The sequence below is a fragment of the Dendropsophus ebraccatus genome, chromosome 14, assembly GCF_027789765.1.
Source record: "Dendropsophus ebraccatus isolate aDenEbr1 chromosome 14, aDenEbr1.pat, whole genome shotgun sequence".
NCBI lineage: Eukaryota > Metazoa > Chordata > Amphibia > Anura > Hylidae > Dendropsophus > Dendropsophus ebraccatus.
Genome location: NC_091467.1, coordinates 57,199,694 through 57,215,706, shown reverse-complemented (window position 1 = coordinate 57,215,706; position 16,013 = coordinate 57,199,694). Strand labels below are relative to the sequence as shown.

Here is a 16,013-nt window from a genome sequence, read left to right as displayed (position 1 = left end):
AAACCGGGCCGCGGTTCAAGAAAAGGACTGCTGCACAGGCTTCCCCGTTCTGGCGACGTTCTACACATGGGCGATCAGGTACATTCACTTTAAAATGGTGCGGCCCATATACATTTTGTTGGGGCTATCTTTTTAGTGGCGGTTGTACGCTTGTCTGTCCATTGTCTAGGATTAGAAAAATAGAGCTGCTTGCATCCAGAAATGGCGCCACTCTTACGCTCAGTGTGTTGGTGACATTGCAGTTCAGTTTTGCTGAATGGAGGCAAGTTGCAATACCACACACAACCTGAGGGCAGGGGGGTCGCTGTTCTTAGCAGTTTATCTAACCCTGGATAAAACCATTATAACAAGTACTTGGCCCAATATGTTTTTGAGGTGACCAGCTTGAGAGGCCTCTACTGATCTGACCTGTATGAGGTTATTTTTTTCGACCCTTATAGTTTTTCAAGTGGCCTTACATCTCCCCTCTTGAACTACACCCCATCCGTATGACGTTTTGGGGCATAACCTGCTGTAGTTTACCAAAGATTGTACTGGAGACTGTTTATGGCTAGTATCACTGTATATAAAACTAACAGCTCTTATAGTCATGATTTTCCCAGTGAGTTATCATTGACGTTTATTCTGTGAAAATCCCTTTAAATATGGAGATAACACATTGCTGATCTTATTTGGCCTCCGCTGTCTTGTCTTGGATTTATGCTGTACTGTTGTCTATTCATAGGCAAAACTGATTGACATTTTATTTTATCCGGAAATTTAAGATCATTGGGTATTTTCCTTTTTAATGTGTTAGTAACGTTTTTAGACAGCACTTCATTGCTTGGTGGTCAATACTATGTGTCTGTAGGTACTCGTCTGGCAGCAAAATTTGCTATAACTTACGGTCTCACCTGAACATACAGAAGTATACATGGGTATAGACCAGGCATGGGGAGCCTTTGGCCCTCTAGCTGTTGCAAAACTACAATTCCCATCATGCCTGGACAGCCAAAGCTTCGCTTTGGCTGTCCAGGCATGATGGGAATTGTAGTTTTGCAACAGCTAGAGGGCTGAAGGTTCCCTTACCCTGATATAGACCAATGTTATTAGATGTGTAATGGCCCCTGAGGAGTCTCTAGGGCACTGTCCGCAACCTGTGCAAAACCACAACTCCCAGCATGCTCTGACAGCCAAGTCATAGTCGTGAAAGAGCTGGATGGCCATATGTCGGGATCAGTGCTCTAGGGTTTATTACCACCTAAATTCATCTTTCACCAATGATGTTTTAAATAAAAGCACCACATTTGTCCTTGAGCTCTGTCTGGAATTGTAGCTTAGCCCTGTTTTCTCGAATAGGAAAGGGCTATAATACCGCACACAGCCTATAGACTAACGTCATACAGCTAGGATTACATCAAAAATATGGACCCATTAACTCCAGCCTTTTTCCTGAATGTACCCTTTCTCTATTGGTCTTTATTAAAAATGTTGCTTACTTTTGCTTCTACAGCTTTCAGTATGAGCTTTATTTTCTTTCTGTACTTGTACACAGCCTATATAGAGTCTTCCCTACACATTGCCTTATATCTGCTCTCCACTCTCTCTCTTTCCAGCCTGTATGTAAGCAGGAAATTCATCTAAATTATTTATCTTGCCTTTTTTCTGAGTAGCAGCTAAATGGTAGGAAATTTCTTATAAAGACTAAGTAGAACGTTGCTTCATTTTACTTTTCAGGAATCATAATAGGAACAATTAAAGGTGTCATCCAGCATTAGAAAAACATGTCCACTTTCTTCCAGAGACAATACAACTCTTGTCTCCAGTTCAGTTGTGGTCTGCAATTAAGCTCCATTCACTTCAATGGAACCAAGTTGCAAAACCTGCACCCAAACTGGAGACAAGAGTCGGGCTGTCTCTTGAAGAAGGTGGCCATGTTTTTCTAACGCTGGATAACCCCTTAAAGTATAAATATTTAATCACTTTCATACTGCCCGAGCCATGAGTTGTCAGAACTGTTTCAGGCAGTTACTTTCAACCCCATTAGTCTCAACTCAGCTTTCCCTATATTCAAACAGAGAGATCTATGGGTAAAGGCTTGTGGGGGGAGGGGAAGAAGCGCCCAGATGACATGCGGTTCAGGCAGCATGAAAGTGATGACCGCTTCTCATCAAAGTTAATGGGTACAGTATGTAAATGAATACCTACACTAATGTATACAGCAACAGTGCAGATGTGAACATGGCCTTACCATCTCTTTCCAACAGAAGAAGTAGACCTGGTTGAGCACTTAATATGGATTATGTCTCTCACACTATATAATTAACCCCCGGCAGGCGATTCAACCCTCTCTCATCAGGATCCGTCTTATTCTGTGGCTGCGGCTTTGAAGTGATTTAATTAATAATTCCCCTAGAAATCTAGAACGCTAAATACGCAGCCGGGACCCTCTCCCCCTCCAGGAGTGAGGAGCAAAGAAAGAGTCTGGGAGATGTCCCTGAGCGGCAGTCTGATCCCAATCTAAATGAACCGCGGCCGCCGGCGTCTTCATTAATTATATCAACATCCCAGAAATGTGTATTTTTATCTTCCAGTCTGTGATCTCTGTTAATTTAAGTCCCTTCCCTCTATCATTTGTATTCCGTTTTTTTAATAATGTTTTCTAACAAAAAATAAAAATTGAGTTTAAGGCTTCGTCGTCTTTGTTCTGTTTCTGGGTGAGCGGGGGTGCATTACGGAGCGCGTTGTGTCTATAGGTATATAACATATACCATAGGTACTCAACAACTTTTAGTGAAGGTCCACTTAGCGGGGTCTATTGTCAGGTGAAGGTCCGAGCTGAACATCAGTAGTAAACGTGTTTTGTTACTTTTCACAAACGTTGAACTATTTACATACAGAATTGATGCTAAATAGTGGGAAAACTGGCATTTTTTTTCTCTCACCAGCACTTTGAAATTAGGTACAAAGGTGATGGCTCCCCCAGTAGTATATATCTCCCTGTGCGCTCCCCCAGTAGTATATAGCCCCCTGTGCGCTCCCCCAGTAGTATATAACCCCCCTGTGCGCTCTCCCCCAGTAGTATATAGCCCCCTTGTGCGCTCTCCCCCAGTAGTATATAGCCCCCCTGTGCGCTCTCCCCCAGTAGTATATAGCCCCCCCTGTGCGCTCCCCCAGTAGTATATAGCCCCCCTGTGCGCTCTCCCCCAGTAGTATATAGCCCCCCTGTGCGCTCCCCCAGTAGTATATAACCCCCCTGTGCGCTCTCCCCCAGTAGTATATAGCCCCCTTGTGCGCTCTCCCCCAGTAGTATATAGCCCCCCTGTGCGCTCTCCCCCAGTAGTATATAGCCCCCCTGTGCGCTCTCCCCCAGTAGTATATAGCCCCCCTGTGCGCTCTCCCCCAGTAGTATATAGCCCCCCTGTGCGCTCTCCCCCAGTAGTATATAGCCCCCCTGTGCGCTCTCCCCCAGTAGTATATAGCCCCCCTGTGCGCTCTCCCCTAGTAGTATATAGTCCCCCTGTGCGCTCTTCCCCTCCAATATAGCCCCCCTGTGCACTCTCCCCCAGTAGTATATAACCCCCCTATGAGCTCTCCCCAAGTAGTATATAACCCTCTGTGCGCTCTCCCCTGTAGTATATAGCCCCCCGTGCACTCCCCCTCCAATAAAGTATAACATAAAAAAAAAACACACTTATACTCACCTGGGTCCGGGCGTCTCCTCTTTTCGCTCTTGTGGCCGCACTGCAGCAGCCACTAGAGGCCGGTCTCCCCTTGTCCTGTTGTCTGTGCTCCAGTGACGTCAGTCGAGCACCGAAACAAGAAGCAGAGAGCGGCCTCTTGTGACAGCTGCGATCACAAGAGTGACTGACAGGGAAGGAGCCGATGGCTCCCTCTCTGTCAATGCTGAGTTACGGTAATAATGAGCGCTCGTTACGAGTGCTCATAGTTACTGTGCAGAGCGCAGCTCCGTATACAGGTATACTGAGCTGCAGCCAGGGTCCGGACAGCTGGCCTCCGTGGTTGAGGACCCCTAACATATACCACCAGGATAGGGCAGGGGTAGGGAACTTTGGGTCTCTAGCTGTTGCAAAACTACAACTCCCATCATGCCTGGACAGCTAAAGCTTTGGCTGTCCAGGCATGAAGGGAGTTGTAGTCTTGCAACAGCTGGAGAGCCAAGGTTCCCTACTCCTGAGATAGAGGATAACAAGCGGATCACTCTAGTATATACTATCCTTCAGGCTTGCCTAAGGCTACGTTCACACAGAGCAAAAGGAGCGGATTACGCAAGGAAATATTTCCGCCTGAAATCAACTGACGCTGAATTCCGAGCAGAATATAAGCAGAATGCAAGCAGAATCCCTGCGTATTCTGCTAGGAAAGTGTTCAGCTCGTAATCAGCTCTTGACAAATTCAGCGCGGAATACTCGAGGAATCCGCGCTGAATCCGCATGCATTCAGCGCTGAAATTCAGCGAGTATTTGGTGAGTAAACTAGACTATACCAGAACATATACTAGAATCCTCCTCCCCCCCCTTTTCCCCATTTCCGCGCTGATTCAGCGAGTAATTTCCGCTTGTATTACGCTTGTATTCCGCGCTGAATCCGCGCTGAATCCGCGCTGAAACAGAAAATCAGAGCCCCATTGATTTGTATAGGCTTCCGCTAGCGGAAGAATGAACATGTTCATTCTTCTGGCGGAAAGCGGATTAGTTCAGTGCGGAAATTCCACTGTGTGAACTGCAGAGCAGAATTTCCATTTAACACAATGGAAATTAGCTCTGCACCTATTTTAACGGCTGAAATTTCAGCGCTGATTCAGCGCAGAAATTCAGCTGCTTTTGCTCAGTGGGAACGAGCCCTAATATGGAGCACTTTGCCAGAAATAGTCACTAGGGCTATGGCATGCGGCATGTTAATCTCTATAAAATACAAGCAGATTTTCCCCACACGTTATACAGGGTTCTCTTTTCATTTGCATAACATGTGCTTTCAATAGCGTGCAAATTTACCCGAAGATTTTCTGCATATATTACATGCACGCTTTTCTACGGCGTGCTGCGGATTTCACACTCAGCACAGCAGTCTTTGGGAAAGCCCATTGGTATTTCATCGGAGGTGGACGATCAGCTTAGTATATGTGTCAGATTCCTTCATTGCTACATAGCACCTGAAACTATTAGCAGGACATGGCACTGCTCCTTCTCCACAGGGCCAACTCCAACTGGTTTTAGAAAGTCTTATAGATTTGTAATTTACTTATATTTAAGAATTTCAAGTCTTCCCATACTTATCAGCTGCTGGATGTCCTGCAGGAAGTGGTGTATTCTTTCCAGTCTGACACAGTGCTCTCTGCTGACATCTCTGTCCATGTCTGGAACTGTCAAGAGTATCAGAGGTTTTCTATGGGGAGTTGCTACTGATCTGGGCAGTTCCTGACCTGGACATAGGTGGCAGCAGAGAGCACTGTGTCAGACTAAAAAGAATACATCACTTCCTGCAGGACATACAGCAGCTGATAAGTACTGGAAGACTTGAGATTTTTAAATAGAATTAAATTACAAATCTATATAACTTTCCGAAACCAGTTGATTTGAAAGAAAAAGATTTTTTTGCAAGAGTACCCCTTTAAGTATATTCATGTGCAAGGCTAGGGCTACACAGCAACGTCACACAGAATGTTAGTGAATAGTGTAACACTGTGACTAAAGTGACATCTTTCATGGATTCTTGGTTTTAAGTCGCACACGTCTCTTACCATTGACCTCAAGGCAAGTAGCATACAGCTGCAACCTGGTTGTGAGCTTTTTTTTTTTTATTCCTTTTTTGAAGCATCAAATTCCATCTGTAATAAAGTGACTACAAATCACAGCAATTATTTTGGTTGTTGCTGTCATACAACCAAAGTTGCCGCATAGAAGTAGCCAAGCTTTTTCTTAAAGGGGCTATCCAAAGCTACAAAACATGGCCACTTTCCTCCAGCAACGCTCTTGTCTCCAGTTCAGTTGCGGTTTGCAGTTTATCCCCATTCACTTTAATGGAACCAAGTTGGTAAACCTGCATCCAAACTGGAGACAAGAGCGGTGCTGTCTCTGGAAGAAAGTGGCCATGTTTTTCTAACGCTGGAAAACCCCTTTAAGCAGGTGACCTTTCAGTAGACTATCTGTAATCCTAGCCCTGGTTATAGTTATGATGTTGAGAGCTTCTGCTTTCTTTACTGCTGTAGTAAATCTAGGCCACTATGTTTATAGGGGAAACTGTCATACTAAAAAATCTAACCATGTCCATGCAGCATGAAAGTCGGTCCGTGTAATTGCTCAGTAAACGAGCATCGGCGCTATTTCACGGAGGGATAATTGGCCCGATTCGGCCGATTATCGCTCCGTGCAATAGAGACAACGATCAGCCGATGATCGTGTCATCTACTGATAGTTTATTTAGGTTCAAACCTAAAATCATCGGGCACCGACCGCGCATCTCTGCGTGGAATATCGATGTGCGGCAGGCGACCGACGATTTCATAAGAACCATGTTTTACCTAAACATGTTGCAGGGCTTCTCCTGCGCTCCTTCTTCCTCCCTGTCCCGCGCGCAGCAGCAGCTTCGGTGCGGCCTGTCTTAGCTGACAGACCTCTCAGCCAATCACTGGCCAGGACCGCCGTGGCCAGTGATTGGCTGAGCGGTCTGTCAGCTCAGACAGGCCGCACCGAAGATGCTGCTGCATGCGGGACCGGGGGGAAAAACAAGCCCAGGAGAAGCCCTGCAACATGTGTAGGTAATGTATGGTGTTTTAACAAGGGCTGCAAGGACATCGGTAACAATGTCCCTGCAGCCCTTGCTAAACGATTATCGGGCCGTGTAATAGGCCCAGTAAACGAGCACTTACTAAACGCTCATTTCCATTATTGGAATAGGCCCCTTACCGTGGGTCTGATGACCTGGCTGATAGCTGTCAGATTGGGCGGCCAACCATCCAGAAACTCCACAGGGAACCATCTGCCTTTCAGCTGTTGCAAAACCACAATTCCCATCATGCTTGGACAGCCAGAGCAGCGCTTTGTGATTAGTATTACCATTATTTTACAGCTCAGGGTATACACTAATGGTTTATAGAGCTATAGACACGTATACCTTTATAATATATGGTTTTCCAATCTGTCCCTTAGAAACATTGGCCTCAGTTGTCCAGGAAATAGTCAAATTCAGGTCTGTAATAACGGCCATAATAACATCTCAATATTAGGCTTTATGGCAGGGATGGGGAACCTTCAGCCCTCCAGCTGTTACAAAACTACAATTCCCATCATCCCTGGACAGCCGAAGCTAACGCTTCGGCTGTCCAGGGATGATGGGAATTGTAGTTTTGTAACAGCTGGAGGGCCGAAGGTTCCCCATCCCTGCTTTATGGGATAGGGAGATTGGTCGGCCATTTTCCTCAGTATTATATTGTCAGATCTCTTCTTTCCCTATCCGCCTCATGTTTCTCTCCCATAGTCACAGTGCTTTGTATACAGCAATAGGTTAATCAATAATCTCCGGAAAGAGGAAGCATCTCCGGCCTGGCCGTTATCAGTCGTATGGCGGTGACATCTGACTGCCAGCAGTGCTCCCATCCTACCACCATAGCTCTCTGTAATAACCTCTAATAGCCTTGATACAATGGCCCTTTACTATCTGACAGACATCGCTTGGTAACACATTGCAAACATTCCGTATTTCTATGGCGTGATCACTATGGGGATAATTCAGGCTGTGTGACCCTCACTGACATGTATGTACAACAGAGAAAACTACAGGAGCCACTAGGGGACATTCCAACTAAAATGTTCAGTAGGTCATATCAAAAAAAACTACAATTCCTATCATGCTTTAGCTTTGGCTGTCCAGGCATGATGGGAATTGCAGTGCTCTGGAATATCATAATAATATATAAATAAAGTTGTTTAAAGTGGTGCTTAAAGGGGCACTTTTGTTCTCTGTTATCAGCCACGTCATGTGGGTGAGATGCCAAATGAAGTGGGCTAACATTGGGATTACAGCGAAGCAATCCGGAATAGCTCCGCGAGCCTCCACAAACACTGACCTACATATGTGTGATGTTATTAGCAGCTGTTTAGGTTTAGCGCTCGCTTAGGCGAGACAACCAGCTGTAGCCAACAAAATGAGGGCTAGCTGCGGTCAGTTTATCCTATGAAGGTGCACTACAAATACATGAAAACACTGGAACCTGCACGTGTAAGGGGTTATCCAGGTTTAGAGAGCATATATCTCTTCCAGAAACAGCGCCACTCCTGTCCTCAGTGTGTATGTGGTACCGCAGCTCAGCTCCGGAGAAGTGAATGGAGCCAAGCTGTAATTCCACAAACAACCTGAGGATGGTGTGGCGCTGTTTTTGGGGAAAAAAAACAGGTAGGTTTTCCTAATCCTGAATAACCTGTCATGGCCACCTTTACATAGAATTATGCATACTAAAAAAAAATGCTTTTTTAAAGAAGAAAAAGTGTTCCTCTATCTTTTTTTTTTTTTTTTAATGCTGTTTTTGTAGAGTGTTGTACTTTTTTTTTTTCTGTTGCATTTTCTCGAAAATGTGAAAAGTTCATTTTTTTTTTTTTTGCTTAAAAAAAAACAATTTACTATGGTGTTTTTAACACTTCTCTGTTGGATACTTGACAAAGAGGCGTGATTAGTTAGACGCATCTAAATGGGCACTATCACTTTAAAAATAAGGGGGTGGGGGCAGCATGTTATCTCCCTGCTCTGTCCTCACAGTAGAAGTTGAGCCTCTATAGAAATCGTGTCTGGGTACAAGACAAAGGGATACAGAGAGAAGCACTGAGCCCCACTCTTCTCCCTACAGACCCGACTTATCAAAACATTTGACATGTCTCTAATACACTTTAAGGCTATTTTCACACAATGTTCATTCTGTGAAAATAGCGGCCGTGCTTTTCATGCTGAAATGTGTTGTACTGAAATCAAGGCAAACAACGGCCGTTGTACAGACAACTTGTCAATTATTTCTGGCCATTGTGCATTGATTTCAATGCAGATTTCAATGCAACAACGTCCGTTGTATGACACTCGATGCTGTTTTTGAGAACCCAACAACGGCTGTTGTCCGTACCTTGTGTGAACATAGCCTAACAAAGAATTGGAGAAAAACCTGGTGCATTTTATACAAAAAAACCCCCCACAAAAACACCTGATCTATAATAGGGTTGTGGCCTTGTAAAATCACACCTTCTGTTGTACAAAGAAACAACCGCACGTGCTCCCTATTAAAGGAGAAGTCCGGTGGATTATAAAATATGGGGGGGGGGGGATTGATTACAAGTACGCACGTGCCCAGGGTGAGTGAGAGGGCATTTTCCCCTAATTTGTGATAACGTTAAGACTCAAGGGGGAGGAGTCCTGTCCTGGCTGATGGACTGGCCGCTTAGCCAATCAGGGACTTGAGCGCCGCCCTACGCCAGTCACTGACTAGCTGAGTGGCCAGTCCATGAGTCGGGTCATGACGTGTCAGCTCCGGAGATCCTGGAGCTCGGCGGGGGTCCCGAGGCCACTTACCGTGGGCAAGGGGAGAGGTAAGTTAGAGTCATATTACACTGAGCGATTTTTAACGATTAACGACTAACGATAAACGATCGCAAACGAGATTGTTTATCGTTAACCTGAAATCGTTCACCATATTACACAGAACGATAATCGTTAGTTATGATCGTTACTATAATCATTATTGCGATCGTTACTATGATTGTTCGTTCCTTCTGATCCCAGAAAGACAATGAACAATGTGCAATTACACTGAACGATTAGTGAAAAAATGCCGAACTTGAGCGAACGTGGAATTACAGCAAACGATTAACGATAATTTTAGGTTCAGATCAACGACGTATGAATGATTTTTCGATCGTTGCCAGCAATTACACAGAACGATTATCATTTAAATTCGAACGATTTAACGATTTTTCGCACGATAATCGTCCTGTGTAATAGGGCCCTTATGCTACGTTCACACGGAGCGATAATTCGCCCAATCGATCGTTTAACAATTTTGAAGCAACGATTTGGTTTTTATAACGATCAGCGTTTAGACGAATAAATCGTTAGAAAAATCGTTTGAAAATTCGTAAGTAAAATCGTTATTGCGATCGTTTTTAAGATCGCTTAAGCCCATCTTTTACATAGGGTAAATCGCTGAAAGACTGTTTACACAAAGCGACCCGCGAATTTTCAGCGAACGACGAGTTAAGAACATGTTGAAAGATCAAAGTGAACGATTTCTCGCTCGTCGTTTGATCGTTTGCTGTGTTTACATGGAACGATTATCGCTCAAATGTGATCGTTATCGCGAAAATTCACACGATAATCGTTCCGTATAAACGCAGCATTAGTCCTTGTAATCAATGTCCCCCTGTCCCTGCAGGATCTTATAATCCGCCTGACTTCTTTAATAAATGACACATCACACACAGGCACAAATGACAATTCTCTCCCAGACCCTTGAAGATCCCATAGGGATCAGACTACAGGGGGATTTACAATCTGCAATGGCAGTAAAGTAAGTGCAGCGCATTCGTGCAGCGTACATTTTCTGCAAATTTTTATAGTAAAATAGACTTTTGCTCTTTTTGATGGTAAAAAAAACGTGTTTGCAGCACTCTGCGTGAATGGAGCCCAGGAGGATGCAGTTGGAGCGTGTCTGCTGTATACAGTCTGGGTAGGCGGAGAGATGCAGAGACATGGATCCTAGTGGAAGAGGCAGGGCTAGGACAGTGACAGCTGTTTTGTGGCAGGGTAGCTGGGAGGAGAGAGGATCAGTCAGTACAGCTTCTGCCAGGAGACAGAACAAAAGCCTTCTCATCCCAGCCAGTATGGAGCAAGCCGGAGACTTCTCTATGACCATTCCCCTGATAGTCACAGCTTTAGCAGTCATCCTCGCCACCCTCATAGTCAAACTCCGAGCTGCCAAAGACAAGAAGCCAGATGAGGCTACCCAAGTGGAGGAGAAGGAGACGCTGACAGAAGAACCCTCCGAGACTGAAGAGATAGACAAAGAGGATCTTATAGCAGAGGATGAAGTGGGTGAGAGGACGGAGAGCGATGGGGCAACCTCTGTGGAAGAAGTTGGCACGGCTGAGGAGCCGCCACAAGCCAAGGAAAATGAAGCCGAAGTAGAGGAGTGCGCAGCCAAAGAGAGGACCCCTTCCAGTCACTCCAGCCAAGAAGAAGAGGACAGTAAGGTAAGACGGGGAGACGCTATACCTGTCCAGTCTACCTATTATAAGTCCTAATCTACAACTTTACATAGTGGTGGCTCCCTATGCCCAGTGCCCGCCGCAATGCCAAAGAAGTTATACAAAGTGCTGCTATCATCTCCCACCATCAACGCCTTCGCTCCATTTACTTTTCTTCTTTTCTGGATACGTCCAAGTACGTTGTATCTGAGACAGGTCAACATGGCGGCAGATCAACTTTCTGTGCCAGCGTGTAACTGGCATCCAGACGGTGCACAGCTGCCCACACCCGCCCCGGCTGGCCGTTCCTATTGTTAGTGGACAGAGTGGTGTTAGTCTACGTCCTCCTGTCCGGGTATATATATATATATATATATATATATCTATATCGCTTACAGTGAAGATACGTATATATATATATATATATATATATATATATATATGACTTTAAGACTTTCCCGTCACAAATTACTTATTTTATTTCTTTGTACTTTTGTGCAGATGTTACGAGACTGAATTTTTTTTCCAATAACTCTCTGGGGCTTAGTTGGGATAACTTTATGAGTTACAATAGCACATGGGATTTTCCATAAAATTCCCATAATATGAAGGTGAGCTGTGCCAGATGTGCGGCATGTGTATACGGGACTGTAGCGAGCATGCTTCTGCTTCTCTCTGTGCGCCATTGTAACCCCCTGGAATGTGGCACAGTTGTTCTAAAGCGCCATGTGTATACAGCCGCTAGCTGCAGTCTGTCTGGCCTTGTTTTCATTGCATTCTGCCCTCTGGGTTAGGAATTTTGGTCTCATACCCAGGAGCTGCTCATTTCCTGTTCACATTCCTACCATGTAACCCATTGCGGTCGCAGGACTCTTCTAGGCGTTACAGGCTTCCCAGACCTCTACACTACTCCGCCTGTATTGTATCTTTTATATAGTTATATAGATTTGTAATTTACTTCTATTTAAAAATCTCAAGTCTTCCAGTACTTATCAGCTGCTGTATGTCCTGCAGGAAGTGGTGTATTTTTTCCAGTGCTCTCTGTTGCCACCTGTGTCCAGAGTAGGAGAGGTTTTCTATGGGGATTTGCTACTGATCTGGACAGTTCCTGACATGGACAGAGGTGGCAGCAGAGAGCACTGTGTCAGACTGGAAAGAATACAGCACTTCCTGCAGGACATACAGAAGCTGATAAGTTTTTTTTTAAATAAAAGTAAATTAAATGATTTGAAAGAAAAAGATTTTTGCTGGAGTACCCCTTTAAGGGACACCTGAATGACTGCACTATACAGAAATAGCTATATCACAGTCTAAATAGTCAAGATTGCTTTATAGAAGTCTGCGTTATGGCTACTGTGAGCGCTATAATGGCTATCATGAAGAAATATATACCATAGAGCAGCGTTCCTCAATCTGCGCCTCACCAGCTGTTGTAAAACTACAACTCCCATCATGCCCTGACAGCCGAAGGCTGTCAGGGCATGATGGGAGTTGTAGTTTTGCAACAGCTGGAGTGCCACAGCTGTATAAAATTGGCTGGAATTATCGTCTCATAATACAGAATATATTGCTCATAGAGCCACACCAGAATTCACAAGTAGCGGGTGGAGGTGTCAGATCTAAAGGTAAAAAGAAAGCGCCTGTGCTTGACCCAGGTCCACGCGCCGCACACATACGGCGTATATAATCCAGATGTTTTGGCAGGACGCGGGGGATTACATGACCACGTCAGGGTTAGAGATGCCTTATTTGGGGTTGGGTGTTAAACATTAAGTCATAGCTGTTAGCTTAGACAGAACTTCCAGCAGCTCTACTTGTATGGACTTCTCATTCGTTTACAGATAACTGACTCTCCCGACATTGGCAAATCTGACCGTCCTATTCGTTTTAGATGTAAATCCTAATTTTAATTTCCTTGAGATTGTAACGTTAAAGGGGTATTCCACTCAAACATTACTTTTGATATGTTGCTGCCCATGGTGAGACTAACAATTCCTTCCATACTTGTTATTATCTATTCAGTCTCCTTCCCCCAGTTCTTAGCTGCTGCTTTCTGCTGAAGATAGAGAAATCTGTGTGAGAGCTTTTCTCTCTGTCGCCCCCTCCTCCCCACTCCTTTCAAAAAACAGATGATATAAACAAGTCCCTGGCTGGCTTTATCTGCACCTCTGTATCTTCTTTGTAATGCTGGGAGGATTAATCTGAGGTAAACGTACTAATGACCTCAGTGTGATTAATCCTCCCAGCTTTACAAAGTTGCAGATAGGGACTTGTTTACAGCAGCCAATTCGTAAGGGAGGGGGAAGTGGAGAAAAAAGCTCACAAACTGTTTATTTTTGTGTCTTCAGCAGAAAGCAGCAGCTCAGAACTGGGGGAAGGAGACTGAATAGATAATAACAAGTATGGAAGGAATTATTAGTCTCACCATGGGCAGCAACATATGAAAAGTTATGTTTGAGTGGAATATCCCTTTATTTGAACCAAATCAAGAATTAATGTCTGCATAAGACTGTACAATAACTTATGGATCTGTGCACAGTATGGGACAATACAGTGACTGCTGTATTCATGATTTATATGTTATTGATCCCAATTACCATTGTTTGCATAATGCCTTAATAATGAAGGGATTACATCCCTAGCAATGAGCTATTGCAGTGTCGGGGAGCCTATGGTGCCTTCTGCTGCAGCCTAGGAGAGAATGGCTATACCGTTGCTGTAGGGAGCCATATGTCATTGCTGGCTGCACTATAAATAGTCCCTAGTACCTATTCTCTGGGTGAACTCATGAAGGCTTAGAAAAGTCGATCTTCACTTTAAGCCGACAGCCACATAATGATCATGCACCAGCTTAACCAACAAATAGGGCAAATTGAGGTATCGACAACCGCGTAATGACATGCCATTATTATAAACACACACTTGCTAGGTCATTCCAGTATCTACAGGATTGTGGGATTATTATCTACTCACTATTCCCGTGACAAGGGACAGCAACCCGGAAACAGCTGCCTACAGACGGGTAACTTCTCTTTTGGGAGAAATTCTGGCTTGGCTATTAAAATCCCCAGTCATGTTCTAAGGCTTCTTAAAGGAATGAATCACTTATGTGGAGGCATGCTACCTCCAATAGGTGGCACCAGAGAGCAAACTCTTTTCCTTCTTGGTGAGAGCTACTTTACATATCTTTTATCCCCAAATTCGCAGAGAAGCATGTATGGCCTATAATTCTCCAAACATCTTTTGGCGCCCGAAGCATTACCTCTTCAGGCCATCTTCTGGACAATCACATAAAAGAGAGAGTATATTAGGTGGGTGCTTCTGCTGTATAAGGTGAAAAGTAAAATGGCATACCTAGTAGAGGTGGGAAGGGCAGGGATACATGGTCCGCCCACCAAATATTGCTACCTGCCTGTAACCATGGAGACACATAGGTTTGCATAGGCACTGTAGACACAAATTGATAGGAGGCAGATCTACTATATTAATGGAATGTTCTCTGTTGCCCATAGCAACCAATTACAGCTCAGCTTTCATTTAGCCAAGGCTCATAAATATTTGAACGCTGAGCTGAGATTGGTTGCTATGGGCAAAAGAGAACATTATTACTATGCAATAATGTCCCCCATTTTTTAAGTGGGCCTTGCTTATTTTGGTTTAATTATTCATAGCAGGGGTCCCCAAACTTTTTACACAGGGGGCCAGTTCACTGTCCCTCAGAGCGGTGGAGGGCCGGACTATATACTGCTGCTATATCTGGTCCGCGGGGAGCTGTTGCCGCTGGAGGATGACACTGTTTCTGCCCATGAGGAGGAGGTGGAGTGGATCATACTGCTCATCTGTCTCAGACCCGGGGAGGAGCATTGGGGTTGGATTAGGATGGTGGGGTTGTAGTTCTACCACAGCCACACAGGATCATGCTGGGAGTTGTAGTTCTACCACAGCCACACAGGAGCATGCTGAGAGTCGTTGTTCTACCATAGCCACACAGAATCATGCTGGGAGTTGTAGTTTTACCACAGCCACACAGGAGCATGCTGGGAGTTGTAGCTCTACCACAGCCACACAGGAGCATGCTGAGAGGAATTGTTCTACCGCAGCTAAACAGGAGCATGCTGGGAGCTGTAGATATACCACAGCCATACATGAGCATGCTGGGAGCTGTAGTATTACCTCAGTCACACATGAGCACTAACACACACACACACACATACACACACTCCATTAGCACACACACACACACACACACACACACACACACACAGATACATATACTCACCCACACAGCAGTAGCAGTGGAGGATGTCTCTCAGGCCCTGATGGTGGCATTACTATCTATCTATCTATCTATCTATCTATCTATCTATCTATCTATCTGCTTATCTATAGATGGATAGCTACAAATTCTTAACTATTTATTAAAGAAAAACTATGTTAAATTCTTACAACTGGAGCGGTATGCAGAAGCACACATCGTCCCTGAGAAATCCAAATTAAACGGTTTCAACGGCACCTACCTACATCTTCCTTGTAAGCAACCTACCTTTTTACCTACCTGCTTGGCTGCCTGGCTGCATCTGAACTGCTAGCCTTTCTGGCAGTTGTATATGTCAGCACAGCCTTGGTGACATCACGGCCTTGATGACATCACCAACACTTTCCTGGCAGGCAAGTAAACAACTTTGGCAGTCAGTTTGTTGCCATGGTAACAGACCCAAACAAGTGTTTCCAAAACAATCTTTTATTAGCAACGTCCAGCCTTCTATTTTCAGGTGCAGCCACGCGCACACTCCG

At 44.7% G+C, this 16,013-nt stretch overlaps 1 protein-coding gene across 1 annotated transcript in view; it reads left to right on the top strand.

Moving 5' to 3' along the window:
• Positions 1-10,781: 10,781 nt before the first annotated feature.
• MXRA7 (matrix remodeling associated 7) overlaps positions 10,782-16,013 on the top strand; it is a 35,425-nt gene continuing 30,193 nt past the window's right edge. Inside the window, exon 1 of the mRNA XM_069951550.1 lies at positions 10,782-11,225. Within this exon, the coding sequence (XP_069807651.1) occupies positions 10,857-11,225 (369 nt within the window). The 5' untranslated portion in view covers positions 10,782-10,856. The remainder of the gene's footprint in view (positions 11,226-16,013) is intronic.